Below are 27,831 nucleotides of genomic sequence, written 5' to 3'. Positions count from 1 at the left end.
TATAGCCGTGGAATTCCTAGGTCAAATGATACTCCATGTTTAATCTTTTGAGGAATGGCCAGACTGTTTTCAAATCAGCCCCCCACCATTTTACAATCCCATCAGCAATGAATGAGGATTCCAGTTTCTCCGTATCTTTGCCAAGAGTTGTTATTATCTGTCTTTTTTATGAAAGCTGTCCTGGTGGGTGTGAAGGTAGTATCTTATTGTGGTTTTGATTTACATTCCACTTACAGCTAACGATGTTGAGCATCTTTTCATGTGTGAATATTTTTTTTAACCTTTGATACATAACATGAATTATTTATATTTGTAAAGGTCTTCTCTCAGTTGGAAAGGCATAGTTATTTAATTTTTGGTATAGTGATAAAGATGTACATTTAAGTATGACATCATGTGAACATAATAGTAAAATAATAGAAAGTAGAGCTTGAAAACTTGAATCTGGAGGAGCAGCAGGAGAATTTTTTTTAGAACCTATTCAGCAAAATTAAGAATAAAGGTTAACCACGTATAATAAAAAGGTATATGTAGAACGAGGTGGTATAAAACCAAATAAGTGATTGCATTATGTGACTAGATCAAGTTCTAGTAAGACTTTGGATTGGATTAATAATCTAGCTGTGTCTTACTTTGTGAGACAAGGTTCAAACAAGACATGGCCAAGTAACAGTATAATGTAGTCACAAAGGAAGCAAGAATAGCAGTATTGCTATTTGATAAAAGTAGAATTTAAAGTCGAAGCATGAAGAGGAGAGAAGGGTACAGGCAGTCCTTAGCTTTTCATAGGTCAAGTCTACATGCATATTGGTTACCATGGTTTAGTTAAATCACACCAGTCCCCCAACAACATGGTTCAGATTTCGCTTACCCCGGAATATGAACTGTAATTGCATAAACTACAAAATTTGTGGCTAGCTTTTCAGTGCACAGATGAAGGTGTAAATAACAGATGCATAGATGTCACTTACTTCAGAGTCTTGGTGTTGGGCAGTGTGCATCTGTCTCTCAGTTCATGCATAGACAGCGAAGTGTAGTTGTGTTGTTGCCTCTGTCTCCATATACCCACCCAGGTTACATTAGATAAAACCAACAAAATAGGGAATTGGCTAAGAAAGATGAAAGGGCAGCAGAGAAACAAACTGATAATGCTAGAAGTGAAATTTGAGTTGAATGTAAGTGGACTTCTAGAATAAGTAGCTAACCTTGTGACTGTAGACATGCTGCATTTGGAGAGACTGGATCTGCACCCAGAGGAACATAATTCACAGCAAGCTCAGCAACATAAATAGGGAAAGTGGTTGTGATGAAGAGGATGAAGATGTCTCAGAGGATGTGACACCAACAGAAAACATTAAAGATACTTCACAACATTGAAAGTGCACAGGATAAAATGTTGGAAGCTGATCACGATCAGACTTAGAAAAGAGTATAACAATTTGCCAAAGCATAAAAAATATGGCCACTCTGTGTCATAAGTTATATGAACTGTTCAAACTACTCTTCAGCTTTTTACAAAGAAATGAAACGCTTTGACCTCGAGGTTTCTAATGTTTTAAATTACAGTGTACTAAATAATTTAGTATTTTTTTTTTTTACTTTTAACACTAATAGAGTGTTTAATGTTTTGACAGTTTTTAAAGGTTATGGAACAATAGTAATTTTTCCCATTGTTTATTAAGCTTGCCTTACATGATCATTGTTATGGTTTCACACTGCCACGCAATGTGAGGACTACCTGTTTTGAGAAAAGAAAAATAATCCATGTAAATTTAACTCAGACCTTTATATGCTAAATAACATCGTGGTAGAATCAGTCTTCTCTTTTGAATAGCTTTTAAGTTTAGAGTCATATCTAAAAATGCCCTATGTTTGAGGTTTTATTTATTTATTTTTTCCTTTTTCTCCCCAAAGCCCCCTGGTACATAGTTGTATATTCTTTGTTGTGGGTCCTTCTAGTTGTGGCATGTGGGACGCTGCCTCAGCGTGGTTTGATGAGCAGTGCCATGTCCGTGCCCAGGATTTGATCTGTTTAAGGTCTTAAAACATTTTTCTGGGGCTGGCCCGGTGGCGCAGCGGTTAAGTGCGCATGTTCTGCTTCAGCAGCCCGGGGTTTGCCGGTTCGGATCCTGGGTGCGGACATGGCACCGCTTGGCAAGCCATGCTGTGGCAGGAGTCCCACATATAAAGTAGAGGAAGATGGGCACGGATGTTAGCTCAGGGCCAGTCTTCCTCGGCAAAAAGAGGAGGATTGGGGGCAAATGTTAGCTCAGGGCTAATCTTCCTCAAAAAAAAAAAAAAAAACCCGTTTTTCTGTAATTTCATTAAGTATTTAAGATCCCTTCCACTTCTTGAAATTCCTGTTGCCACCAATTTTGAGCCCTTTGGGGATTTTGAACTATAAATGAGGGTGCTGTCTTTTTATATTGCTGCTTAGCATCCAGTTTTTTCAGTCTTCTTTCCAGCTTCCAGATCTCTGTTGATATCGTCTCTCTTGTTGTTGTCTTTGGCCTTATGAGTTGTTTTTGTGGACTTTTAGGAGAGAATTTGTGTTGTGTTGAATTGCTTTGTTGTAACTGGAAGTGTACTTCATTCATTTTTTTGCTGAGGAAGATTTGCCATGAGCTAACATCTGTTGTCAGTCTTCCTCTATTTTGTATGTGGGTTGATGCCACATCTTGGCCACCAACACATGGTGTAGGTCCGTGCCCTGGAACTGAACCCAGGCTGCTGAAGTGGAGCACACCAAACTTAACCACTAGGCCACAAGGCCAGCCTGGTATACTTTATTTTTGATGGAGGTTTAACTCAGGTCATTTACTTGGAGTTTTAAACTGATTACATAGTAGGAATTGTTTTACTGTTTTAACTAAATGTGTTGTTTTTCTAATTTGAGATTATGGGTAGGAATGAATGAGGCCTAGTAAAAGTTTGAATTTCTGGATCAAATGAGATGATGATGATTTAAGTGTGCCTTAATCGATGGTGCAGTTAAGATACATGGATATAATGAATATTCTTAAATTACAGAATTTAAATAGTAAAGCTGACTTTTATATGCATTGAATATATTTAAATAGAGCTCTCAGTCTTTAAATTTTATCTTAAAGCCTTTTTAAATATTCGAACTAGAGTGTTAACTGTAGTCATTAGGTCCCTAATTCTTAAAGAATTTCAGCAGATAAGGAATTTGTGATATGTACCTAATTAATAATTAATCTTAAATTGTAGCACATTTTAGAGGAAATGAGTAGTAATTTGGTTTTCCTCTTGCTTTGGAAAATACATGTCTATCAACCATCTCATAGCAAATAACTCATATATACTGTGCATCTACCTTTATAGAACTGACAGACTTCTATAGAACTGACTGACCTAGGGAGACATAGGGGCTCTGTTCCGGAGAATATATGTAAATATATAGGTGTATGTACACACAGCAAAACAGTTGATGGTCATCATTCACAGATTCCGTATTTGTGGATTTACTTGCTTATTAAAATTTATTTGTAATCTCAAGTCAGTGCTTGTGGCACCTTCATGGTCATGTCTGTGCAAAATGGCCCAAAAAAATGAGGAACTTGATACACACATTCCTAGCTAAGGCTGGACGAGGCAGTGCTCTGCCTTCTTGTTCCAGCTTTCAGACGGTAAACAGGCGTCCTTTTTGCAGTCATGTATCTCCATGGTTTTTGTATTTTTGTGGTTTTGTTGGTCATTTCGCTGTTTATAATAGCCCCCCAACCGTAGTGCTGAAGTGTTATTTAGTGTTCTCAAGTGCAAGAACGTTGTGCTGTGCCTTGTAGAGAAGGTATGTCATGAGCTGTTGGCTGTGAGTTCATTGTTAATTAATTACCAATATGTATTAAATAAGGTGTCGTTAAACAGAAACACATAAAACAAGGTTATGCATTGATTGGTTAACTAAAATTTTGTGACCAGAGAGAGGCTCACAGGAACCTATTCTGTATTTCCCCTGGAGCAGTGGTACAATATTTACTAATTCAGTGTTCACAGTGACTTCATCGAACATAATTACCACAAATACAAAAATTCACTTTTTTATATATATGTGTATGTGAATGAACTAATGAACCAGTTATAGCATCTGATTCTTTCATTGAATAAAGTAAAATTCTTAACACATATTCATTTTACTCTAAAAATTTAAGATGTGTGTATATGTATATACAAATGTAAGAAATATACATATAGTAATATACCTTGTTGACAGTGTTTTATGAGTTGTGGAATATACCAAACTACTTTCAAATAAAATTATATTTGGACTGCATTTAAATATGTTGATTAATGCAGTTATGTCACATAGTTTTTTTTCACTTTTGTGCATTTTTTTTATTGTGGTAAAATAGACATGAAATTTACTGTTTTACCATTTTTAAATGTACAGTTCAGTGGCATTAAGTACATTCATATTGTTGTGCAACTTGCATGTTTTTTTAAAATAGGATTATGGATCTAGGAGCTTGTGACTGAATTTAATAAAAGTATTTGGAATTAAATATAATTACTTGTGTCTACCCTTTAATTATGTAAGATTTTTAATGCATTTTAGATTAAGAATTTTTGATAATTGCATCATAGGGTAGTGCTATTTAATAACTTATTATATATTTGAGATTGCTTTGCACTCACATTTTCCCCTCTCCTTTTTTAGTGCTTTTTTAGGCCCAAAGGATATATTTCCTTACTCAGAAAATAAGGAAAAGTACGGCAAACCAAATAAGCGAAAAGGCTTTAATGAAGGTTTATGGGAGATAGATAACAATCCGAAAGTGAAATTTTCAAGTCAACAGGTGCGTCATTTTATGTCACGTTTAGTTTAGTAGTATTTATTCAGTCTTGAGGAATAATCACTATTCTAGCTGTAGGAAAATAAATACTAATTTAAGAGCCTTGCGAATTTCAGATTAAATTGTTCTTATTTGTGAGATTGAACCTTGACCTTTCATATCTAGATGAACTGATGAAAATATTATTTGCATGGTTAAACAGATCTCAGAAAGCTGGGAAATATTTGGTTATTTAGCTCCTGATTGAGAGTTTTTGTTTAATGTGTTATTGAATTTAAACCCATGTGTACTGTTCTCTTAAATTCAGGTTTTGTAACTTGAAGGGTGTGTGTTCTTTTTCTTACTTGCTTTAATTTCTAAATCTGTAAAATTGTATTAGGAAATGATCCTCACTTGGGTTAAGTTAAATATGTGACAAAAGTACTTACAGCACTATGCAAATTACACTTAATGTTTTTGGTGTCTAGAAGAACATCCTTAAACCTCCTTTGTATTCTGTTTTCCATGTGTCCAGAGCTTTTGTTCATTTATATTAGACTTGAGGTAGTAAAAAACCAGGAAGAGTATGAGTAAAGAAGTAGATGGCAACAAATTGAAATTTTTGCAACTTTCTACTTTTAAACCTATGTTTTTTTACTTTGCATGTGTCACGCTTTTTCTTGTCTTTGAGAACTTTTCAGAGGCTGTTATGTCTGGAATGTTTGTCTTTCATTGATGCTCCAAGGCTGCATTAGATGATCCTAAATGCCTTGATTATCACCCAAAACTCATTTGTTAGAGTACTCATCATGTCGTATCATAATTGCTGGCTGTACTTGTCTTAACTACCACAGGCGTTGACTCCATGAACAAAGACGTTGTATGTCCTATGTGCCTGACATTATTCTGTGTGTGGGAAGAATAGGTATTCACTAAATATTTGTTGCATGAATGTAAGAATGGATGAATGGTTTCCCATCATTATTGCCTTGACTGTGTAATGGGAGTCCAAGGAGACTGAATTGGTTATTTCCTGAAGCTAACATTTTGTAACTTCACTTGGATCACGTGTCCTGTGATTCTACCTTCAAGGTCTCTCTCATCCACCAGATCGCGCAGCTTGGTCACCCTGTTCTCTGTTCTATCTACCTACTTAATCTCCAGGTAGTTTTCACCACATATACTTGGAATTTTCCATTTCACAATGAAATTTTTAGTGGGTTGTATGTATGAAACCCAAGAATTTTCTGTCTTTAACAAAAGTACAAATGATTGTCCTGGTGTGATGTACTCTGTTCTCTGCCCAGATGCATCCTTAGTGGCATATTTCTAGGGTTTGGGAAAGGCCGTGATGCCCATACTTACACAAGACAGACAGACAAAAAATGGCCATCATAATTTATGAAAATTTCTGTAGTGCTATAAGTAATTTTGAAGGCATTTTTACATTTTTTTGTTATAACTTCATAATAATTTTGTGGGTTATCAGCATTGCCTTTTTCACAAAAGAGGAAATGGGTTTACAGTTTAAAAGTTTAGCTAGAGTACATGGAACTGGAAAGGGGCACAGTTTGGATCACAGTGCTACTTTGTAGATCTGTGCGTACCCTCACCTCCCAAGATGTGCTTTGTTGCTTCTGTTACTCATCTTTTTGGTTGGTGTTAGTAGAGTCTTGGGCCCTAGATCACCCACTTAAGTATCTGTCATCCATGGGGTACTTTTAAAATCTAGTGATGATTACTGGACTTCCACTTAGTACCTGTTAAATCAGAATCACTTAAGTTTGGGTCTCAGGAATCTGCATTATAAATAAACTAAGTTTGAAGTATAGACTAATCAAAGTCTTTAAATAAAGCTGTGATATATATCCTTTGCAGAAGCTGTTTGTCTTAGAGTACATAGATAAGCTTGTCTCTCCAGAATATCTCAGTAGCTGAATACAGTGCAGGTCTGTGCTATTCTCAATCAACTTCCACTGTATCTTGTTGGATATTTGTTGGTTAGAACATCAGAATGGTGTTCTTTGTAATATCCTTTCATTTCAGCCTCGTTGTTTTATCCTCTGCACTTGTATATATTCACCTACAGGAATCCAATCCCTTAATAAGACTTAGAAGAAAATCAGAGCATTTAAAAACTATTTAAAAATTGTATATATTAAAAGCGTCCTATGGAACAGAAATGTGGGTACTTTTCTAACTTCCTTGCACACAGGCTTTTGATTTTTCATGGGTAAGAAATTTTAAAGTTGGGGTAAAATCTTATTTTGTCAAATTAATAGACTTGATTGTTCATAGGCATCAACTAAACAATCAAATGCATCATCTGATGTTGAAGTTGAAGAAAAAGAAACTAGTGTTTCAAAGGAAGACACTGACCATGAAGAAAAAGCCAGCAATGAGGTGTGTTTGACTTCACTTGCATTTTAAACCCATTTTGTTGCAAGGAATAAATTGTAAAATAAGTTGGTCACTTGATCACAAAGTAGAAAGTACTCTTAAAATTTCCTTGTGTAAATATTAAATTTGTATTCTAAAATAATTTTTGCATCTTTAAGATGCCTGGATGTTTCTTTGAAGTTACTTTGCTGTGCAAAATATGAGGTCTGGCTGTAGGAGAGTGGTTACTGTCAGGGGTTTTTCTTTGTTTTTTTTTAAGATTTTATTTTTCCTTTTTCTCCCCCAAGTCCCCTGGTACATAGTTGTATATTCTTCGTTGTGGGTCCTTCTAGTTGTGGCATGTGGGACTCTGCCTCAGCGTGGTTTGATGAGCAGTGCCATGTCCGCGCCCAGGATTCGAACCAACGAAACACTGGGCCGCCTGCAGCGGAGCGCACGAACTTAACCACTCAGCCACGGGGCCAGCCCCTGTCAGGGGTGTTTTTAAAGCAGGGTATTGTTTGATGGATGTACTGCAAAGGGCATTGAACCAAATTTTTAAAAACCGTGGTTTGTTTCCAACTCTCATTATCTCTGGGTGGGGATGCTCATTTAGCCCTTCTAGGCCTCATAAAATGGTGGTCAGATCATCGCCCAAGTCTCAGTCATCTCTTAAAATTTACAGCCCTAAAGTTCCAGATTCTACTATAGAAAAAGTGGCTCTGTAAATTTAAATAGACAAACTTCCTATGTACTAGCAAGGGTGACTTCTGTATTTGATCTGACAGAGGAAAGGTTTTTGGGGCAAAGATATTGGCTATTTCACTTTATAATGATACTGTTAAGACTTTTAATGTTTATAATTTCAAATGTCGGAGAAGCAAAACAAGTTTCCCTATTACTTTTAATGAAACGTGTCTGTGGCTTTTAGTTTTAAGAAATTTTCTTTCATGGGTCCCGGCCCCGTGGCTGAGTGGTTAAGTTCGTGCATTCTGCCTTGGCGGCCCAGGGTTCTGCCAGTTCGCATCGTGGGCGCGGACATGGCACCGCACATTTGGCCATGTTGAGGCGGTGTCCTACATGCCACAACTAGAAGGACCCACAACTAAAATATACAACTATGTACTTGGGGGATTTGGGGACAAAAAGCAGAAAAAAAAAGAAAAAATATTGGCAACAGTTGTTAGCTCAGGTGCCGATCTTTAAAAAAAATAAAAATTTTCTTTCAGTCTTGATATAATTTGTTCCGTTTCATCTGGTTTTTTTTTTTTTAGGATGTGACTAAAGCAATTGACATAACCACTCCAAAAGCTGCCAGAAGAGGGAGAAAGAGAAAGGTAATTTTACTGCTTAACCACAGGATCTTAAAAGAATTTTTATTTTAGTTGCATTGAGGAAGAATAGAGATAATGAAACCTTACTATTTAATTTAAACTTGGCCTTTTAGTCTAAATCCTCTAATTTTTTTAAAGGGTAGGTTATGTCGTTTACTTATCTGTGTATCTTTTCCTAGATATAGCACCCTTAAGATAAGTTAAATGGTGAGGGAAATAAAATGCACCAATTTTCATTTCTTTTAATGACACTGCCTCAAGTTTTCTCTGTAAAATGGATAATATATACTCATAAGGTTGTTGAGAGGATTATGTGAGTTAACACAAGTGAAATCTTCATAATAAATCCTGGTACATAGTAACTGCTATGTAAGTGTTGTCTGTTATGATGTTGTTGTTACTTCACAGCATTGTTGCATGATAGGAGAGTATGTGACAGTTCAGGACTAGGTACCTCATGATTGTAATCAGTGTGAGTTTCTTCTCTATATGAAATTCTGTTCATCACAGCTTTTTCTGACCTATTTATGTCTCAGGCTCTTATTGTATGCCAGAGATACAAAGAAAACTAAGAGTTCAGTATCTCGAGGAAGCAAAATATGAAAACATAATTACAGTGGCAGGGGCTGTGATAACTTTAACAAGATTTTAAAAGATGGGCAGAATTTTGTCAGTCATATGAAGGAGGGGAAGGAGATGTGAGGCAATTTGAATAGTATAGGTGTAGAGAAAATTTCATTCCAAACATTTCAAGTATTGCATTTCAGTATTACCTGACTATAAAGTTTGAGGGAAAAGGGTACAAAAAACCCCGTGTTATCCTGAGGAACTTGAACTTAGAAAAAGGAAGGTAAGCCAGTGAATCATTTAAAATTTTAGATGCCTCCTCTTTTAAAGCAGTATGAAGGATGGGGCTTCGCTAATTCATTCATTCACTTTCCAGGCACAGAATTGAGCAGTGAGTAAAGAAGAGGAGGTCTCAGTTCTCATTGAACTTAGGTTTTTGTTGAAACAGACAATAAATACATAAAATGAGAGTTAAAATGGGGACTTAGGATAGTGACTTGGGAACTAAGTTGTGAAAGGCCTTTCTAAGGAATTAGCATCAGATTGGAAGGGCAAGAGGGGCCTTATGTTATAGCAGGTTTTTTAGTAGTGTGGGTGAGATGGATTTAAGAGCACTTTAGGAGGCACAGTGGATAGTTGATTGGAAGTGGGTATAAAGGGAGGGGGGAGGAATCTAGGATGACTCCAGGGTGTTGGCTTGGGTGACTAGATTAGGTTCTGAGAATGCAAGGGATGTCGGTTTGGAACAGAGGCATGGGGAGGAGAAAGTGAAACACCTGTGGGAATTGGACTAAAGATATATATTGTTCTGGAACCAAAGGGGGAAAGGTAAAAGTTAAAGATGCAGTCACTTGCGGAAAGATTGGATAATAGATAAAGTAGTCAAGGGAGAAATTTACTGGGGAGAATGCAGAAACCAGAACCCCAAGGGAATATAATTGAGTTGACAGGTTGCTTTGTAAAATTATGACTGAGAATGAACTGTCAGGAGAAAATGTAAGAGAGGCTAAATCAAGCTAAACAAGAGAGCAGAGAGTTTAAGAATGAGGGAGTGGTCGGTGGTGTCCTGATGTAGAGGAGGCCACTAGGATATTTGACATGTAGGCTCCCCCTGGATACTTTAAGGTCAAGTGGTAAGGATAGATGAAGTGGGTTGGAGAATAAAATGTTTGAGGTTAAAGTTACACTACTTTTGAAACCTTTGAAGGGAAAGAGAAAGAATGTAGCAACAGGGATTTGCAAAGAGAGTGTTTAAAGTGAAAAAATATAAGTAGAGGCTTTAACACTTTTACTTTGCAAAAGTAGGAAAGATCGGAGATGTGGAAAGAGTATAAATTATTGTATGTAAGCCTATGCTGGATGAGAGAAGGGAGGGCACATTTGAAGGAACTTTGGAAGGAGATGGACATTTCATTCTTTCTAACATTGAAAGGCCTTGGAGGAGGCTGTTAATTTCTACGGAGACTGGGAAATTAAGAGAATTCCTTTCTGTTGGCTACAGTCTTCCTTCTCCCCCACCCAATTCAAAAGAAAACTGCACGTATGGTATAAGGCAGGAAGAAAGGATTGAAAGTTTATGCTAGTGAGGGGAGAAGAGGAGAGCATGACAACAGACAGGGTAAAGGATTAATGGATGGCTTTGAGATCCCAACTGAGAGTGCATAAAATGAATAAACGTCTGTAGGATTTTTTTAGCGGGGCTCAGCAACAGGGGATAAGAGCAGGGAAGATGAAGTTTTATAGTCATCCTCTGGTGGAGATTTGTGGGAGCGGTGCAGCGAAACAATTTGGAGGGCTTAAGGATGTGTGTGAGTGGTAGTCCCATGAGGTGATTTTGGTAGGCCTTAGGTAAGGTCATGAGAGGAGTAGAGCTAGACGGTGGGGTGGGTAATAAATGGGGAGAAATTGTGTCAAAGGGTTAGAGGTCTTAGTGAGATCAGGTAAAATATGGAATTAATTTTCAGTCAGAATATTTGCATTTAAGATATTTAAATATATGTATATTTGAAATAACTGTCCTTTCTCTGGATAAGTTATTTCTTATTCTTTGATTTTATTTTCATAAGGAATGATTTTGCTATAACAGTCAAGAATACGTGTCCATGGTAGGGCTGGTTTTTGCTTAGTATTAGTGTTAATATATTTTTATTTATAGTATTAGTTATTGAAGAACTTGTTACCTCTTAAATTGGTATCTCCTCAGAATGATCCGTTTTACTTGTAATTCTCATGCGGTGTCTTGATTTATTTCCAAAAGCAGAAAGTGTGAGTGAAGAGGGTTTTTCTTGCACTGAAGAGCTCATCACTTTGAACTGAATTTTATTGAACTTTTGCCCTCTTAATTCCTCAGTGGTAAAGGAGCTCTCATAGAGTCTTGGGTTCTCAACCTTTGGTACCTGGGGAGTTTGGTAGATGCCTGGCTCCCTACCCCAGAGCTACTGATTCAGGATTGGGGCAGGGCTAGGTGATGTGTAAATTCTTAAAATGCTAGAAATGCACCTTGAGCTAATGTTTAGGGAGTAGTTCAAGGGTTACCTTCAGTGAGTTTATTGACTTTTAATAATGCTTTGAATATGCATTATTCCAATTATAAAAGCAAAAGTAATGTTTAAAAAGCTTAAAAAAGAAATGGATGAATTCTTAGAAGTGGGATTACTGAGTTAGATTTGTGTATTCTTTATTGCTGATATTCATAACAATATTAAGAAAGGTGTTAGCAGTCTGTTGATTATTACTTACTGATCATCAGTAATGGATATATGAATGATTCTCTGCATCCTTACCAGTACTGGGCATTATCTCTTAAATGTTTGCAGATCATACCTAATCGGTAGTTCTTAACCTTTGTTCTCTTCTAATGCCTGAACCAAGTAAACTGATTCTCGTTTGGTGCTATTGTCTGTTTAGGGGACATTATAGTTTGCAAAGGGTGATTGGAATTTCTTACTCTGTGAGAGTAAATCTCTTTATGAAAATAAGAATAACTCCTAGGGAAGACCAGCAGATCTCAGTCTCAGTTCAAAAGTAAAACGTATTTGTATTAACAAAGTTAAGAAGTGTATCAGCAACTTCTTGCATTTTCTAATACAGTCATGTGCTGCCTAACGACATTTCAGCTACAGACCACATATAAGATAGTGGTCTCCTAAGATTAGTACCATATAGCCTAGGTGTGTAGTGATTTGTGTCAGTGCACTCTGTGATGTTTGCACAATGACGAAATTGCCTAACAACGCATTTCTCAGAACATATTCCTGTTGTTAAGCGACCGCGTGACTGTATTAGAATACTAACTTAGGTTCTGTATCATAAGTACACAATGTAAAGTGTTAGCATTTTGAGATACTCAATGAAAATACATTTATAAGCAATGTATGAATTGTTAGTGTAATTACATCATACTTTGGTCACCATTTTGCATTAAGAATATTAGCTTTATTTTTACAAATGACTTTTAGGTTCAGAATATATAAAAAGTCAAATTTTTTGTTTCCTAGAATTGTTCACTAGAATTATAAGCTAAGTTTGGGGGTGTCACTCTGTGAGGAGTTGACTGTTGAAAAATTATAAAGATCATATAGAAGTTATGCTTATACTTGAACTCATTATCTTAGAGTAGCGTATTTTTGCCATTGATTTAAACTTGAAATGCCTACTATTTGCTGAATACGTTAATTAAATCTTTGTGATTCAGGCAGAAAAACAAGTAGAAACTGAGGAGGCAGGAGTAGTGACAACAGCAACAGCGTCTGTTAATCTAAAAGTGAGTCCTAAAAGAGGACGACCTGCAGGTAGGATTTTTAATGTTTCAATCTCTGGCTTTTGATTAATATTCCAGTCCATGAAAGTGTTGTACCTCAGCTGCTTTGGAATAAGTGGATAGGCAATTGGTTCTGTACAATACACAAATCTCAAAGGGGATGAACATGATTGTTTCTGCCCTGTGTAATAAAGTATTTAAATATGAAATAATTGCTTGGGACTTTTCTCATTTTCTGTTTTATCCCTGTTGTATTTTCCTCCAATAGGTGCAAATAAGGCTGTGTTGAGGTTTCAATTCCATGAATGATAGGTTTATTTTACCTCCTACTTTAGAAAATACAAGCTTTCCAAATGGAGTCATAATGAAAGCAAGGGAAACATCATTTGAATAATTAAAGCTATTAATATTTTCAATTATTGCATTCTTTGTGTAGGACCTTGACAATATGCAGCTATCTTCAGCACTGCCTCTTTAAAGTATTTTCCTAATTTGGCAAATTGGAAATAGTTTGGAAGGATCTGCCTCTAATACAAAGTAAAAACAAAGAAAATTAACCAAAATAGAGCCAGGTTTTTTTTCTACTTCATAATAGGATTCTTGCTAATAAGGGGTAAGATGAGTAATACCCAGAAGAGAAAAGAAAAAACTGAGAATTTGTTTACGTAATTTTTATGTTGGAATTTAATATTGTAATGGATCAAATTAATGGTGGTGGTAGAAAATTCAGTGAATTCAAAAATGTGAATGTACATATACACATAATATTGTAATATGCATATGAATATTGGGTGTAAGTCCTGCTGTCTATTATAAAGTTGAATTTTGTGATATTCCTGTTAAAACAACAATGAAGGGTGTTCTTTTAAGCCCTCTCAGCCATACTAAGGACAAGAAAGTTATTCTGTTGATGTGCCTCTTTCAGTTTTCTTCTGTTGCTCATTTAAACCACTGGGGGGATATTATCTTTAAAACTTAAAATAATTGTAATAAACCACGAATATTCTTAGTATATCATTTATAATCTTTGTATGTGAGATTTCCATCTTAAAGGGAAAGCTGGTAGTTACAAATTTTCTTTTCCTGTGAATGTTAGCTACAGAAGTCAAGATTCCAAAACCAAGAGGCAGACCCAAAATGGTTAAACAGCCCTGTCCTTCAGAGAGTGACATGTGAGTTTAATTTTTATCGTATAATTAGTTACTTAATAAATGAGACATTTCACTTTAAATAAGTATAACTTTCTGTGTGTTTTTACCACTTTTATTTTACAGGATGTTTGTTGCTATTACAGTTTCTGTTTCTAAAAATTATGGGGAAAACTGTTGAAAAACTTTTATTATGTAAAAGGTAATATTGGGGAATCAGGAAAAATCTGATGCGATTTCATTAATTAAGACATTTTCTTCATATATAGGATATAAAGATACTTAGATATAATGCAGGGTAAAATCTGTAATAGGGAAATTGGGCAAGATTGTATGTTTAAGGAAATTTTAGACAAAGTATTTTTGAAGGAATTTCCACAAATCTTTTTTAGCTCTTCCAGAATAAGTTTTATTTTAAAATAACACTAAAATTATTTTTGTAATGTAAATTTAAAATTTTAAAGTATTTTTTGAATGATAACTACTTAGTTGTCAACAAAATAATCAGGTTTTTTTCCTTGACACTTTTCCCCATATGGATCTTGTTTATGTTGGCTTTTCTGGGTAGAAACTTCACCAGAAGGAGTGTATATTTAGACAACGAGAGCAAAATGTTTTGTAGCTTTTGTGTTTAAAGATTGTATAGAGAAGGCTCAAGTAAGTATGTTATTTAAAAATGTATTTACAGTGTTTTGAATGAAACATTTTTATAGGAAATTTTAGTTACAGAATACTGGAGTGTTGGTACTTTTCAACCACAATATGTTTAAAGAATTTTATTTTACTACCAAGCTAGCTGTTAAAGTATTCTCAAAAACAGTGGCACAAAATTACAACATGGTTTTAACTACTGCAGTGAAATTAAGAAATTAGGTACATGCAGGTGAGTTGGTTTTTGTTTCCAAACATGACAAATAAATCTCACTCATCCCCTCTGTAAGTAAGATGTCTGATCATAGCATCAGGCAGAAAGTCTCGGATTTCATGATCAAGGCCTTATGTTGGAACTAGAAATACAAGTATCTGCTCCCTTCTCACCTTCATACACACATGTAGATGTGGGATAGGGAATCAAAATAAGTACTACTTCCATTTGGAAAGGACAAGATCAAGAGGCACACAGCAGTCATTGTCCCTAGGAAATCTGAATGCTGGGAAAATATTGTGAGAGCCCCATATTTTAGATATAAGGAATGTGCCCTTGATTGGGCCTCAATTTTCCCTGAAAGCATCTTCCTAGTCCATATTTCTCCATGGCTTTTGGCTGATTCCTCTGAGAGTTCTCTGCTTTTTCAGTATCATCTTTTGTTGCATCTGAAAAGGTCTTGGAGAACATTACCCTTTCTCAGCTGAGTTACTTTCTCAGTGTGCTTTCAAACTATAGGGAGTTGGGGGCCCATGGTTCCTTTTTAGATCTCCATTACTTTCTTTTGATGCAGGCTGGTGTCACTTTTGGTAATAACACTTCATTGTTGGGGTTGTGTCTGTTTCATTCTGCTCAGCTTCATGTGCAGTGAGTGTACATCACCAGACATGCTTATCTTTTTATACTTAATTACAGGCACCTTGAATTTACAGGTTCTCCTCAGAAGAGACCCCTTGCTCTCTTTTTCCTAGAACCAATTGTCCATCTGAAGGATCAAAGTAGCCCAATTTGAATTCTTAAGGAAAGGCTGGCAGCTTATACCCTTATTGGATCTTTGACCCCAGTCTTTGTCTGAATGTGAAAATCTTGTACAGGGTGGAAGTGACTTTCAACACTGAAATTTTTAAGTTCTCCTTTGTCATCCTATTATTTTTGAACTCATCTCTTTCTTGAAGTGCCCTATCAAAAGCATCTTGCTAGGGCCAGCCCCGTGGCCGAGTTCACACGCTCTGCTGCGGCGGCCCAGGGTTTCGCCGGTTCGGATCCCAGGTGCGGACATGGCACCGCACATTAGGCTATGTTGTGGTGGCATCCCACATGCCACAACTAGAAGGACCCACAACTAAAATATTCAACTATGTACTGGGGGTATTTGGGGAGAAAAAACAGGAAAAAATAGTATCTTGATAGTAACCAGCTAAAGATGCCAGCATAAACAAGGTCACTGAATAAATTTTCTTTCAAGTTATCGTAGGTGACAGTTTTACCCATTGTATAGTAAAATATTAAGGTTTTCAATTTCCCAGTACCAAAGCCATTGTCACATGTTTTAGGTTTTTATTACTGGTATCAATTTCTCTGTTAATTGAGCTTTTTTGCTAAGGTGATGGACAACCCCAAAATAGCAGTAGTCTACAATATTGATTTATTATTTATGCTATATGTCGGCTGGGCATTGACTGTAGCTACTCCTGGCTGTGTATCTGGGCATAAAGTCAGTGGAGTGCAGAGCTCAACTATTTAAGCTCTTTTGAAACCTCTGCTTTCCACCATGAGAATAGCATGTATCTGTTAGTGACAGCTTCTTTGCAGTGGGTCTTGAAATGATAAGACAGTAGAACAGAGCCCAGAAGAGCTGAAACTGTCTCATAATCCTCATGTTAAATAAATATTTGTTATAAGCCGCTGAGATGTCTGGGGTTGTGTTTGCATTTTTAGCACAAGTTTTCGCTTGTGTTAACATATATTAAAAGACTAAAGAAATTTACAAATACAATTTTCCTTCTGTACCTTGACCTATTAGAAAGGGAAATTGTTAGTATGGCGAAGTCTGAAGGAAGTAAGGAGGACCAGTGGGAAAAGACTCATTATTTGTAGCAAGCAGTGATAGTTATGGTTTATGGGAATTCTCTGCTTTGATAATGTTAAAAAAACCTCGAATAATAATCCCGTTTCTTAAGACCTTATGATAGACTTTTTAATTTATGTTTAAAAAAGAAAAGAACAGCTGCATGGTATTCCACTGTGTATGTATCACGATTCTTAAGATCTATCCCATGTATGAATACATTCTTTTAAAAACATTGTCATCTATTGTTTTGTACATGTGCAAATGTATTGGTTAGAAGACATTTCTCAAAGCAGAGCTGCTGGGTCAAAGGGTATTTGCATTTTTAATATCTGCTTCCTTCTGTAAGGGAGTAACAATTTGGGGAGGCAATTGGTCAATATCTATTTAAGAGCCATAAAAATGCTGTTTATATTTGACTGTCTATTCCCATCTCCATGAAATTGATTATCACAGTATTTACATACATGGAAATATTGAAGAAAGTTGAATGATTTTAGTTGCATGCTTTTCCTTCCATCAGTTAAAAGGTGAAACCCATATGACATTTGAAAATAAGCATACCCAATGATAGTTATGTGACAAAAAAGTTTCTGAAAAGATAAAAAGTGAATTATTTTTGTTCCAGTTTAATAATCTCTTAAGGGTTCAAGGAAGCAGTTGTCTGGTAGGTCATTGGATTTGGAATTGAGACATTGGGCAAATTGTTTGACCTTTTGCATCGTCATTTTCTTATCTGTCCAGTGGAATGGATTGGACTATATGATCTGAGTCCCTTCCAGCTCTCAAATCCACTGATGTAATTGTGTAGTTTGTAAAAATCTCAGTGAAATTCCTTGAACAGTAAAAAGGTTAGCAACAGCTCATCGAAGCTTCACGTGGTATTTCTTTATAGGATTGCTGTAGTTGAACGTATCCATAAAATTATGTGGTTAGCATTGGCATCATTTGATTGTCCTTCTAGAGCCTACTGTCATAACATAAATACTCATGTTAATTTCTGCTGTACACAGTTAGTATAAATATCATCCAATACTAATACTAGGATTACTGAGCAGTTTTTGTAGTTTGACCTGTTTAGTGATGTCAGTGAAATCCAGTGGTGATAGGAATGCTTAGATGCAGTGAGTTCAGCCCTGTTTGATATTATGCTTACTTGGCCGTATATTTTACCACTGTATGCGTAAGTTGGGAGCCTTTGCCCTTGCAGGGGATATTTCTTTGAATTCTAAAATGACCATATTTGATCATATACAATTCACTTCTGCAACTTTTTTCCCAGGGTATCTACTTTTTAAACATAATTTATAATAAATATGTAGAATATAACCTCCATAAGATGCAGGGATATCATCCATTTTATACAGTGTTGTATCCCCAGAGTCAAGAATAGTACCTTGGCATATAAGATGGTACTCCATGTTATTTTTATCAATGAGTGAATCACATTACAAAAAACTTGGAAAACAAATGGGAAAATCACTTGTCTGCTACATTAATGGCACTATAGTTTTTGTATCTTTTCATTTATTATATGAAAAGGATGGTTCTTCCCTTTTATGGTTGGATGGTAAAGACACTCCATTATATTTTACTTAAAGGTATTTTAAATTAGTCCTTAAATAAAAAATAAATTATAGCTTATTGTTATCCAAAATACTTACTCAGTTGACTGGGAGAGTATGGTTGAAGGAGAAGTATTAATGATACATGAAAGTTCATTGTCCACCCTTGCTCTCTCTAAAATAGGGTAACTGAAGAAGAAAAAAGTAAGAAAAAAGGGCAAGAGGAAAAGCAACCTAAAAAGCAGCTTAAAAAGGATGAAGAGGGCCAGAAGGAAGAAGATAAGCCAAGAAAAGAGCCAGACAAAAAAGAGGGGAAGAAAGAAGTTGAATCAAAAAGGAAAAATTTAGCTAAAACAGGGGTTACATCAGCCTCTGATTCTGAAGAGGAAGGAGACGATCAAGAAGGTGAAAAGGTAGAACATTTATGTACCCAATAAAATATTTGTTCTACTTTTAGATTCCTGTTAGTTCTTAATCTTAGTAAACTTTCAGTGTCTTTCAAAGTCTAACTTTTATAAACTGAGTTTCTTTACCTTTCTGAATAAACTTGAATTAGCTGTGTTAAAATACATTCTAGATTTCTTACCTTTTCACAAGAAATGGAAATTAAATATTATATAATAAACTTCCAAAACCCCACCTAGAAAAGGTAGAAAAGTTAGAGATTAAGCAAAATAGGCTGTGAGCAAGGAAGACAGATATAAAAGAGGTGCAATTATATATATGTATTTTTTTTTCTATTAATTATCCCAGTGATACTCTTACCACTCTTTTGACCTATTTAGTGTTCATTTATCAATGGTACTTTATTTCGATGCCACAGTTTGGGAATTTCATTAAAGCTATACATATCCTTCTCTGTAGAAAAAACAAGTTTTGTGTATAGCCTTGCAGATCTACACACCCAGGTTGTGTAGATCTGTTGTTTATTTTTATCTGATTCGTTAGTACTTTAGAAACCAAAAATTTTCAAATCGAATAGGATGAGCAGTCTACTTATCAGTAAACACGTCCTTAAGTCAAAAATCATAGTGTAGAGGCAAACAGCCTGACGTACTTCATTTTAACCAAAGAACATTACTCCTATTGTGCAGAAAATAGATTTTAATTCCCCAAATCATCAAGGGAAAGTTAAACTTAGATAGCAGCAACATATGTAATTCTGAGATTTTTCTAAATTAGTAGTTTTAAGTATTTATTCCTTAAGAAAACCAGTTGCTTTTTTCTCCCAAGATTGTAATCATAAAAGCACTAGTCACTTGACTTAACAGTTAACTCATAAATCCATCCTAATTCTCAAAACAGAAGAGAAAAGGTGGAAGAAACTTTCAGACTGCTCACAGAAGGAATATGGTGAAAGGACAACATGAGAAAGAGGCATCAGATAGAAAACGCAAGCAGGAGGAACAAATGGAAACTGAGCAGTAAGTATTGTTTCCTAAATTTTGTTTCTTAAGCTAGCATGAAATGTTCAAACAGTAGAATCTCATTTTCCAGACCTTATGAAGCCTTTTAAAGAAGCAACTCTTCCTTTGTGTTAGAAAAACATCTTCAGTATATGATAATCGTGTTTCAGTCTTCATTCTTTTCTGAGTAAGAGGATGAAATTCACTGATGTAATCACCCTGTGAATTATTTTTAATTTAATCTGAAAGTGCAGATGGATTTAACTGTTAGTGGCTTTCCAGAAAATGGCCTCATCCTCTATTACTTGTATAGTGTTAAATACAGAGAGTGGTGATAATATATTGGTGGAGAAAGAAATATCCTTAATTTTCATACCACCATCAGGCCTCCCCCAAAAGACCAGCCAAAAATAAGAAGAGCACAGTTGGAAATCCAAGAAGCCAGTAAAAGTAAATCTAAAAGGCTGACAGGGTTTGCATTAGATGTGTGCCATGTAAATCAAGTTCCAAGCTGATTTCTCTTTTAAGTTTTGATACTTGGAGACAACATATACTTAGCATAGGGGAATTTCTTTCCCCTTTAATTTACTCTATAAAATAAGTGTATTAGAAGGAAAACAGCAATGGCAATGATGATTACGCTTCATGTGTTGTTATGTTTGTTTTCCTAGTTATCTTTAGACTGTCCCTTCGGGGTTCTTTCTCTGACAAGCGTTTCTTTGTGAAGCGCCTTGCATTTTTCTGACTAAAATTTGTTTATTTTGTTTTCGTGAGGTGGTGATTTTAGAAACATGTTCTAGGTTACTAAGACAAACCTAATGATAAGCAGTGAAACTCTTTAAAGTATTCTTAAATAATTTTGTACTTTTTCTTTATTTACAAGTATAGCATTTGACTATCTGCTTTCTTAGTTGTTTGGAGGATATATAAGCAGTTTGAGCTGCTTGAGGGAGTAATTTAAAAATTGATCTAACAGTCAGAAATGTTACTCCCTCTAATTGTTAGATTTTGATCATTTCTGTAAATATTGAAATTATTTTGTTACCTGCCCTCTTCTATCCTTTCACTGAAAAGTTGGACTGTGTGTTGCTTTTAACTTTATTATGCTCCCAAATTAAGATATAAAATTAGTTGTTGATTTACTAATCTAGCCCAACCCTTCTTCAGTATCTCAAAGTTATCTTTATGTGTTTCAGTTTCTTTTGAATGTCCTCCGAATGTAACTTTCTCAAATTCTAATATTTGTGTTTTCTTTCCTTCTCCTGTTATTACAAAACTTTGTACTTGGACAGTTTTGCTCTGTAAAGCATTTCAGATGCAGCTTGTGTGAAATGCATTATGCAAAATAAAGTTTATTGTATTGTATTCCCAGCCAAACAACATGTAATCTACAGTAATAAAAAATATATCTCATTTTGGGCTCAAAGCATTAATCCAGTTACTGAAAAGAGAATACAAGTGGAGCAAACAAGAGATGAAGATCTTGAGACAGACTCATTGGACTGAATTTCCCCCTCCCCCCCCTTGATGGAAGAATGTTCCAGATTCTAAATTGAGGACTTCATTAATGGCATTATTACTGTGTTATGATTGTTAAAAAAAAAAAACTTCCTGTAAGGTACACACTACATACTAAGGTCGGCCATCATTCCTGTTAAGTTTTTTTTACCAAGCTTAAAATGAAGCTTTGTGTTTGGAAGTTATAATAAGGTCAGATGAAGATGGTGGTTGTACATTATTTCATTTAGAAAATATAAAACTTCATTTTGTTTAAGCTAGGTGTTAAACTGGAATAGCTATTCTACCCTAGAGAATGGGGCAGCTGTGCCCTTCCCTTGACATTCCTTTGTTGTTTAATTCTTTAGAATCTTAATAATTGTTTTTTTTTAATCCTGAGAGATTAAACAGTAGACTTGTTAAGAAAACAAAAATGAAACTGTAACCAAAATTTTAAAATAAAGTTTTTTAAAAAAAAAACAAACTGATTTTTAGATATTTTTTTTGTTCTTGTCTATTTGAATTGGTTTATAATAGGGCCCGAACTCCAAGCCAAGGTACTAGAAATGATTAAGAATTCATTTTTAAATGGTTATTTTTGTGATTTACAGTAAAATGGTAATTTTATTTGTGAAACATGTAAATGTTAGTGAATGTCATTTAAGTTTGATATATTGGCAAAGAAACTATTTTAATATAAACTATTTAACCTTGAAACTGACTTCACACCTCTCAATTATCTATCCTTTGGAGATGTGGGAACAATTAAATCAGTCTATTTTGAACTGCTACTCTTAAAAATAATTGTGATGTAGAATTATGAAACAAAGGCATTCTTTTCCCACTATGACCTGTTTGACCATTGACCACGAGATTGGTCTTTTAACAACACACTGTTGCTGGGAAAAAACTTCACCATGACGACTGTTAAAATTATTTTGTGATGCTACTGAAAAATTATATTGTTAGAGTATTTATTTTAGCATGTTAATTTTTACATGTTTTGAGTTTTATACTTACAGTAGTTAATACTAATGTTGTGGCATTGCAGCATTCTAAAAATCAGTCAATTTTTGTGATCTAGGCTACTGACTTAAATTTTAACTTTTACTTAAGGGATTGTGGGCATTTGGTAATCCATCACAGAGTTCCAATATTTTGAAATATTTGTGTTAACATTTGATAGGCAGAATAAAGATGAAGGAAAGAAGCCAGAAGTAAAGAAAGTGGAGAAGAAGCGAGGTTAGTTGTTTCATTTTCTAAAATGTATAAAATTATGTTAAACATAGAAAGGAAGTTATAGACACTTAATTTTTCATGTATAAGTTTTGAAATCAGTCATCTTATGTTCTTAAATCCTACAAATAGACTTTTTCAAACCCTAATGGATTCTATATACATTGCATTGAATTTTAACTGTAATCAGGTGAAGATGCTAAGGAGTCGTGTTAATGCTCATTATCTGATGAAGTCAAATTTTTGCAACATTGCCAAAAGCTACATGTTTTCCCATTTTTGACAGATGGTTTCAGATAGATTTTCTATTTTTGGTCAAACTTGTAAGGTGAAGCAGGTGTTTAAGGTTGCAGACTGCTTATTTTAGAAACATATGCAGCTAGACTTCTTTTTGCTTATATGATGAATGTGACTTTCCTAAACCAAATAGTAAAAATGCCAGATAACTTCTTCGTGACGTAGGCAGACTACTAAGAACATTTTTTAAAATTCACCAAACCTTTCCATTATATTTTGCTTAGATGATACAGAAATATTGGGTTTGGAAAAACTATTTACTGTGTTTCACATTTTAATTTATAGAAACATCAATGGATTCTCGACTTCAAAGGATACATGCTGAAATAAAAAATTCACTCAAAATTGATAACCTCGTAAGTGTTTAATACCTCATTTAAAAATACAGTGCTGCTTTTATAGCTTCATATTTTATTTTCTCACAAGATTTTTGTAAGTATGTGTAAATTTAAGGTAACAGGGTCTGTTACTGGTTATTTTTAACTGCCTTGTTTGAGATTTTAAAAATAAACTTTAGAAATAGATTATATAGGTTGTGGTGATTAACAGTTATGAAATCACTGTTTTGTCATGAAGGATGTGAACAGATGTATTGAGGCCTTGGATGAACTCGCTTCACTTCAGGTCACAATGCAGCAAGCTCAGAAACACACAGAGATGATTACAACACTGAAAAAAGTAAGTGATCTGGAGTTATGCAGAAATTTTAAAATTTCCTTATTATCACCACTTCATTAAAAAGTAACTTTAAAAAAATCAGGAAAACAATTATGAATGTGTATTTTGTTTTCTCAGATACGGCGATTCAAAGTTAGTCAGGTTATCATGGAAAAGTCTACAATGTTGTATAACAAGTTTAAGAACATGTTTTTGGTTGGTGAAGGAGATTCTGTGATCACACAAGTGCTGAATAAATCTCTTGCCGAACAAAGACAGCATGAGGAAGCAAATAAAACCAAAGATCCAGGGAAGAAAGGGCCAAACAAAAAACTAGAAAAGGAACAAACAGGTAAGTGGGAATAAATCCTTCACAGGGACTGCTTTTTAAAAATGGCTTTGATGTACAATCTGCTTAATACCTTATCTACATTAAATGACGTAAAAAATCAAAGCATTTAGCAGAATGTAGTAAAGTGCTCAACCTTAGCTTCTGCTTTTTAATCCAGTTTAAGTTCTCATCAAGTTTAAATTAGTTGTAGTTAAATACTACTACTAGTAGTGGTTGTTAATCCTCTTTTCATTTAAATTAGGAAAAATTTCTAACCTACACACAAGTAGAAATGAACTTCCCATGTCCCCATCACCCACCTTCAGCAATTATCGATAGATGATCATTGGTTTTTCATACCCCCGTCAAGTTTCTCTCTGATACCCCTGAGGATTATTTTGAAGCAAGTTCTAGGTACGCCATTTCAACCATAAATATTTTAGGATGTATCTCTGACACACTCTTAAAACCACAGTACCATTATCCAGCCTCTAATTCCTGTTATTAAATGTCTTAGCAACAGCTGCTTAATCTAGAAACCAGCATTCCAAAGGAGTTGGAATTTTTTACTCATTTAATAGGGAATCTCCTTAGAGATTTGTTAATGAAGTAAGATATACAGGGAAGTCCTCATAGTTTAATTAGTAATAGGGCACAAAATCATGTTAATTAGGAAATACTGCTTTTGACACTTTGTTCTAAAATACCAATATTGATAAATACAAAATTTTACTGTGATTCACAGTTGTTTTTTCTAAGAACTAGAATAAATCGTAATGCTCTAAAGAGTTGTGCCACCCATAGTCTTCCTGATAATGGTAACATGGAATAATCAGATTAATACTCTACTTCTTGTACCCAGATATATGTAGTAACCTTGCTTCTTATTGTGCCTCACCTATCACAAGGATTACAGTGTAATTTCAAATAAAATACATTAAGTATTAGAAACTTCAGGGCCATGTTTTATTTTTGATTTTGGATCTTGAGAGACCATCTTAAAGTTTTAGAAGATCTAACAGTTTTTCCGCCGGATCCTTCTAAAGGTTCAAAGACTCTAAATGGAGGATCTGATGCTCAAGACAGTAATCAACCACAACATAATGGAGATAGCAATGAAGACAGCAAAGACAGCCATGAGGCCAGCAGTAAGAAAAAGTGAGGACATGTTTTAATGGGTGGTAATGTGTGCTTTTGTTTAATTTTTAAATCATATTCTTGTTCCAAGGTTGTTTGTAAAGGGGGTTGTATTTTGATCATTCCCTGAATTCAGGAAGAAAGATAAAAATCAAAAGGGCAAAATTTATAACTAATTTGCCACCGTAGTCAAGGGAAGAGAGCTAGGTAGGAATCCAGTTTTAAAAAAGAACTATTCTTCCTCGTACTCCTTTCACTGATACACCTTTAATAATGACTCATGTTCATACTTTCTTGAATTGTGACACGATAATACAAAAATCAGATCTAGAATCACAGCCTCTTTTGTATTATAGTACCCACTCTAAAATAACTAGATAGGGAACTATAGTTACCCAAGTCTTGGTTTGTTCTGTTTAAGAACTTGGAATCAAGCATCCCTAATTCCGAAATGCAGGAAATCTTGCGTGTGTGTATATCATCCCTTCTTTCTACTGAAGTTTGTAATATGTTGGTATCACTGATAAAACACTTTCATGTAAAAGACAATTCATTTTAAAGCTAGAAATGATGGAAAGGGCCTGGGCCATGATGCTTCCCTGAGTTATTTTGCTTGATCTGCATATTACTTTGGGAAGAAGACACAACAGGGTAAAACAAAATTTTGAACACAAAAAGTCAAGATTTTGTTTTTTTTTAATCTTTTGGTGATTTAAAAAACAATGCATTTAATGTCTTTTTTTTCTCCTGAGGAAAAAAGCCCTAATCCCAGTTGTCACACCTTTCTGTCCCCCTTTTCTGTAGGCCATCCAGTGAGGAGAGAGAGACTGAGATATCTCTGAAGGAGTCTACGCTAGATAACTAGTTTGACATACCTGGAATATAAAGAACATTTGAGAAGTTTGTAATGGTTTTCATTTGAAATATTTAGACTGCTGAAAGTTTAAAATTTTTATAAGCATAGGTTTTGATGTTTAAAACTTGTTTTGAGGGAGAAAATCCCTTTATCTTTGTTTAAAAGTAATTAAACATTATTGCTAATTGTACTTGTGCAGTATTAACGGCTACATTATACAGTAAATGTGAGGGAAAATCCATTTAGGAAATGTTAAACTGCTTTTCCAGACATTGGTTGTAGCGTATTTTCAATTAGTGTGTGTATGTTAATGTGTAATTGATAGTAGAAGTTACATTTTTAAAACTGCTACTTGTATAAAAACCTTTCCTCTTTTTCCCAAATACTGTGGGTTTTGTGCATAGTTTTTACAAATCTTGGATTTACCAGACTGTCTTTTCACTGTTTGTGGGTTTTGTAGAAGTTATGCATTTTTATGGTAGATAAAATGTTACTTCTATACAAGTACTCACTCCGTTCTTTTATCAAAAAGTTAATTTTAATCTCACAGTCTACATTGTGCTATATTCTCCTGCTGCTTTGTAACAATGTGTGGTCTGTATGCCTTTTTGTATGACAACTAGATTATCCAACTGACATGGAACTGACATTCTACGGGGTACAAAACTCACGTGAACTTTCGAAGGTAATTTAGTTTTGTGGCTGGGAATTCGAGTCACATGACTTACCTGCAGAGAGCAGACTGGGTATATATAGGAATGGATCTGGCTTTAGGGGTCAACCATCTAAGAGCCCTTATAGGCACCAGTAGCTGAAACTGAAAACTAAATGATAAAAGTTTATTTTTCAAGGAATGTCTCAAGTTGCTGAATTTTTTAAAGTCACTCATTAAGGAAGTCAGTAAGTAGTATTTTTTTAATTGGGAACAAACCAGCCATGATGCTTATGCAGTAAATAAAAGTAAATACTATATAAGGAAACATAAGGAATTTTTATTTCTATATCATACATGTGACAGGCTTGCAAAAAGGGGAATCATTCGTTGTTCCGAGGCAGCAGACGAAGTAAAGGAGTGCTGTGATGGTCTGTATATTCATATATGGACTAATCAGGGCGAACTGAGGGTAACACAAATCTACGGAAAACTTAACACGCAGAATTTCTAAGAGATTTTGGATATTAGGTCAGTTGGTGGTTTTCAGTAGCTGAAAGACTTTTCATGTTTTGAAATTATGAATATGGGGAAAAGGCTTATACCAGTGTTTGCATGTGACATGCATTTATGTTTTGACCTCTCGGATAATTGTTTTCATCTATAGATGGAAAGTTTTAATTATTTTAATAATTGGTGTTTTGCTTTCGAGAGGTCTTACAATGGAACTAGGACCCACTGTTTCGAGGGAACTCTTGCTATTACATTATATCTGTTTGGTCCTTAATACAATTTAAATTTGGACAGATTTATTCTAGTTAAGCCATAGGTGTCAACATGTAAACTTGTTTTGATTAAAGAATTTTTCTATCAAACTCTACTAGTAAATTACTTCTTTACAAAAAGTGTGTTGGAATTCTGGATTTGCTTCTAAGGGAGTAATTTCTTGGTTAACTTGGCATAGAGATTGTGTTGTTTGGGGAGACAGGGTAATTAAAACGTAAGCTCAAAATGATAAAAATAAAGGAAATGTTATTTTTCATTCCTCCTCCCTTTTTTTCTGTGACCCAACAGATCTAGATAGTTTTACCAAGAAACCACAGCAAATTCAAATTCTAGAGAGATACATAGCAGCTTTCTGGATAATCTGTTTGCTTGTGTGGGCTGACCTTGCTCTAACCAGTTATTTATGTAGTGTTAAAACACACTTGCCTTCTCTTTTATCTGAATCTTCATTTTAAGAAATGTTTCTCTTTGTTGCAAGTTGATTCACAGATAACTACCACTTTCAGGAGCATTGCCTCAATTTGTGTATTTGGTCAAAACTCCACAGCTGAACAAGTCACTAGGGGATAATTTAAATGAGAAGCTAGCAAAAAAGACAAAAAAACAAAACAAAAAAACAACTCTTTTTGGTATGTATAAACAACACCTATTTCTTGGTGCTTTTTAACCACTGGATAACATTTAAAGAAGTAAATTATGCATGACCCAGCAGAATC

General features: G+C 34.9%; 1 protein-coding gene across 5 annotated transcripts in view; it reads left to right on the top strand.

Moving 5' to 3' along the window:
- The window catches only part of PSIP1 (PC4 and SRSF1 interacting protein 1), a 38,077-nt gene extending 10,706 nt beyond the window's left edge, over positions 1 to 27,371 (top strand). The window contains exons 4-16 of one of the 5 annotated variants that reach the window (XM_008520251.2): positions 4,679 to 4,817; positions 7,092 to 7,196; positions 8,447 to 8,509; positions 12,768 to 12,864; positions 13,930 to 14,005; positions 18,445 to 18,673; positions 19,566 to 19,684; positions 22,350 to 22,405; positions 22,982 to 23,052; positions 23,273 to 23,374; positions 23,492 to 23,705; positions 24,731 to 24,842; positions 25,626 to 27,371. In XM_008520251.2, the coding sequence (XP_008518473.1) occupies positions 4,679 to 4,817; positions 7,092 to 7,196; positions 8,447 to 8,509; positions 12,768 to 12,864; positions 13,930 to 14,005; positions 18,445 to 18,673; positions 19,566 to 19,684; positions 22,350 to 22,405; positions 22,982 to 23,052; positions 23,273 to 23,374; positions 23,492 to 23,705; positions 24,731 to 24,842; positions 25,626 to 25,686 (1,444 nt within the window). In that variant the 3' untranslated portion in view covers positions 25,687 to 27,371. Of the gene's footprint in view, positions 1 to 4,678; positions 4,818 to 7,091; positions 7,197 to 8,446; positions 8,510 to 12,767; positions 12,865 to 13,929; positions 14,006 to 18,444; positions 18,674 to 19,565; positions 19,685 to 20,958; positions 21,293 to 22,349; positions 22,406 to 22,981; positions 23,053 to 23,272; positions 23,375 to 23,491; positions 23,706 to 24,730; positions 24,843 to 25,625 lie in introns of those variants that run through there. The other 4 variants (XM_070590124.1, XM_070590125.1, XM_070590126.1 and 1 more) reach the window with 4 other exon arrangements.
- Positions 27,372 to 27,831: the final 460 nt, after the last annotated feature.

Source organism: Equus przewalskii, chromosome 22, assembly GCF_037783145.1.
Source record: "Equus przewalskii isolate Varuska chromosome 22, EquPr2, whole genome shotgun sequence".
NCBI lineage: Eukaryota > Metazoa > Chordata > Mammalia > Perissodactyla > Equidae > Equus > Equus przewalskii.
Note: the sequence above shows the minus strand (reverse complement) of the source record. Positions and strands in the feature narration are given on the sequence as shown.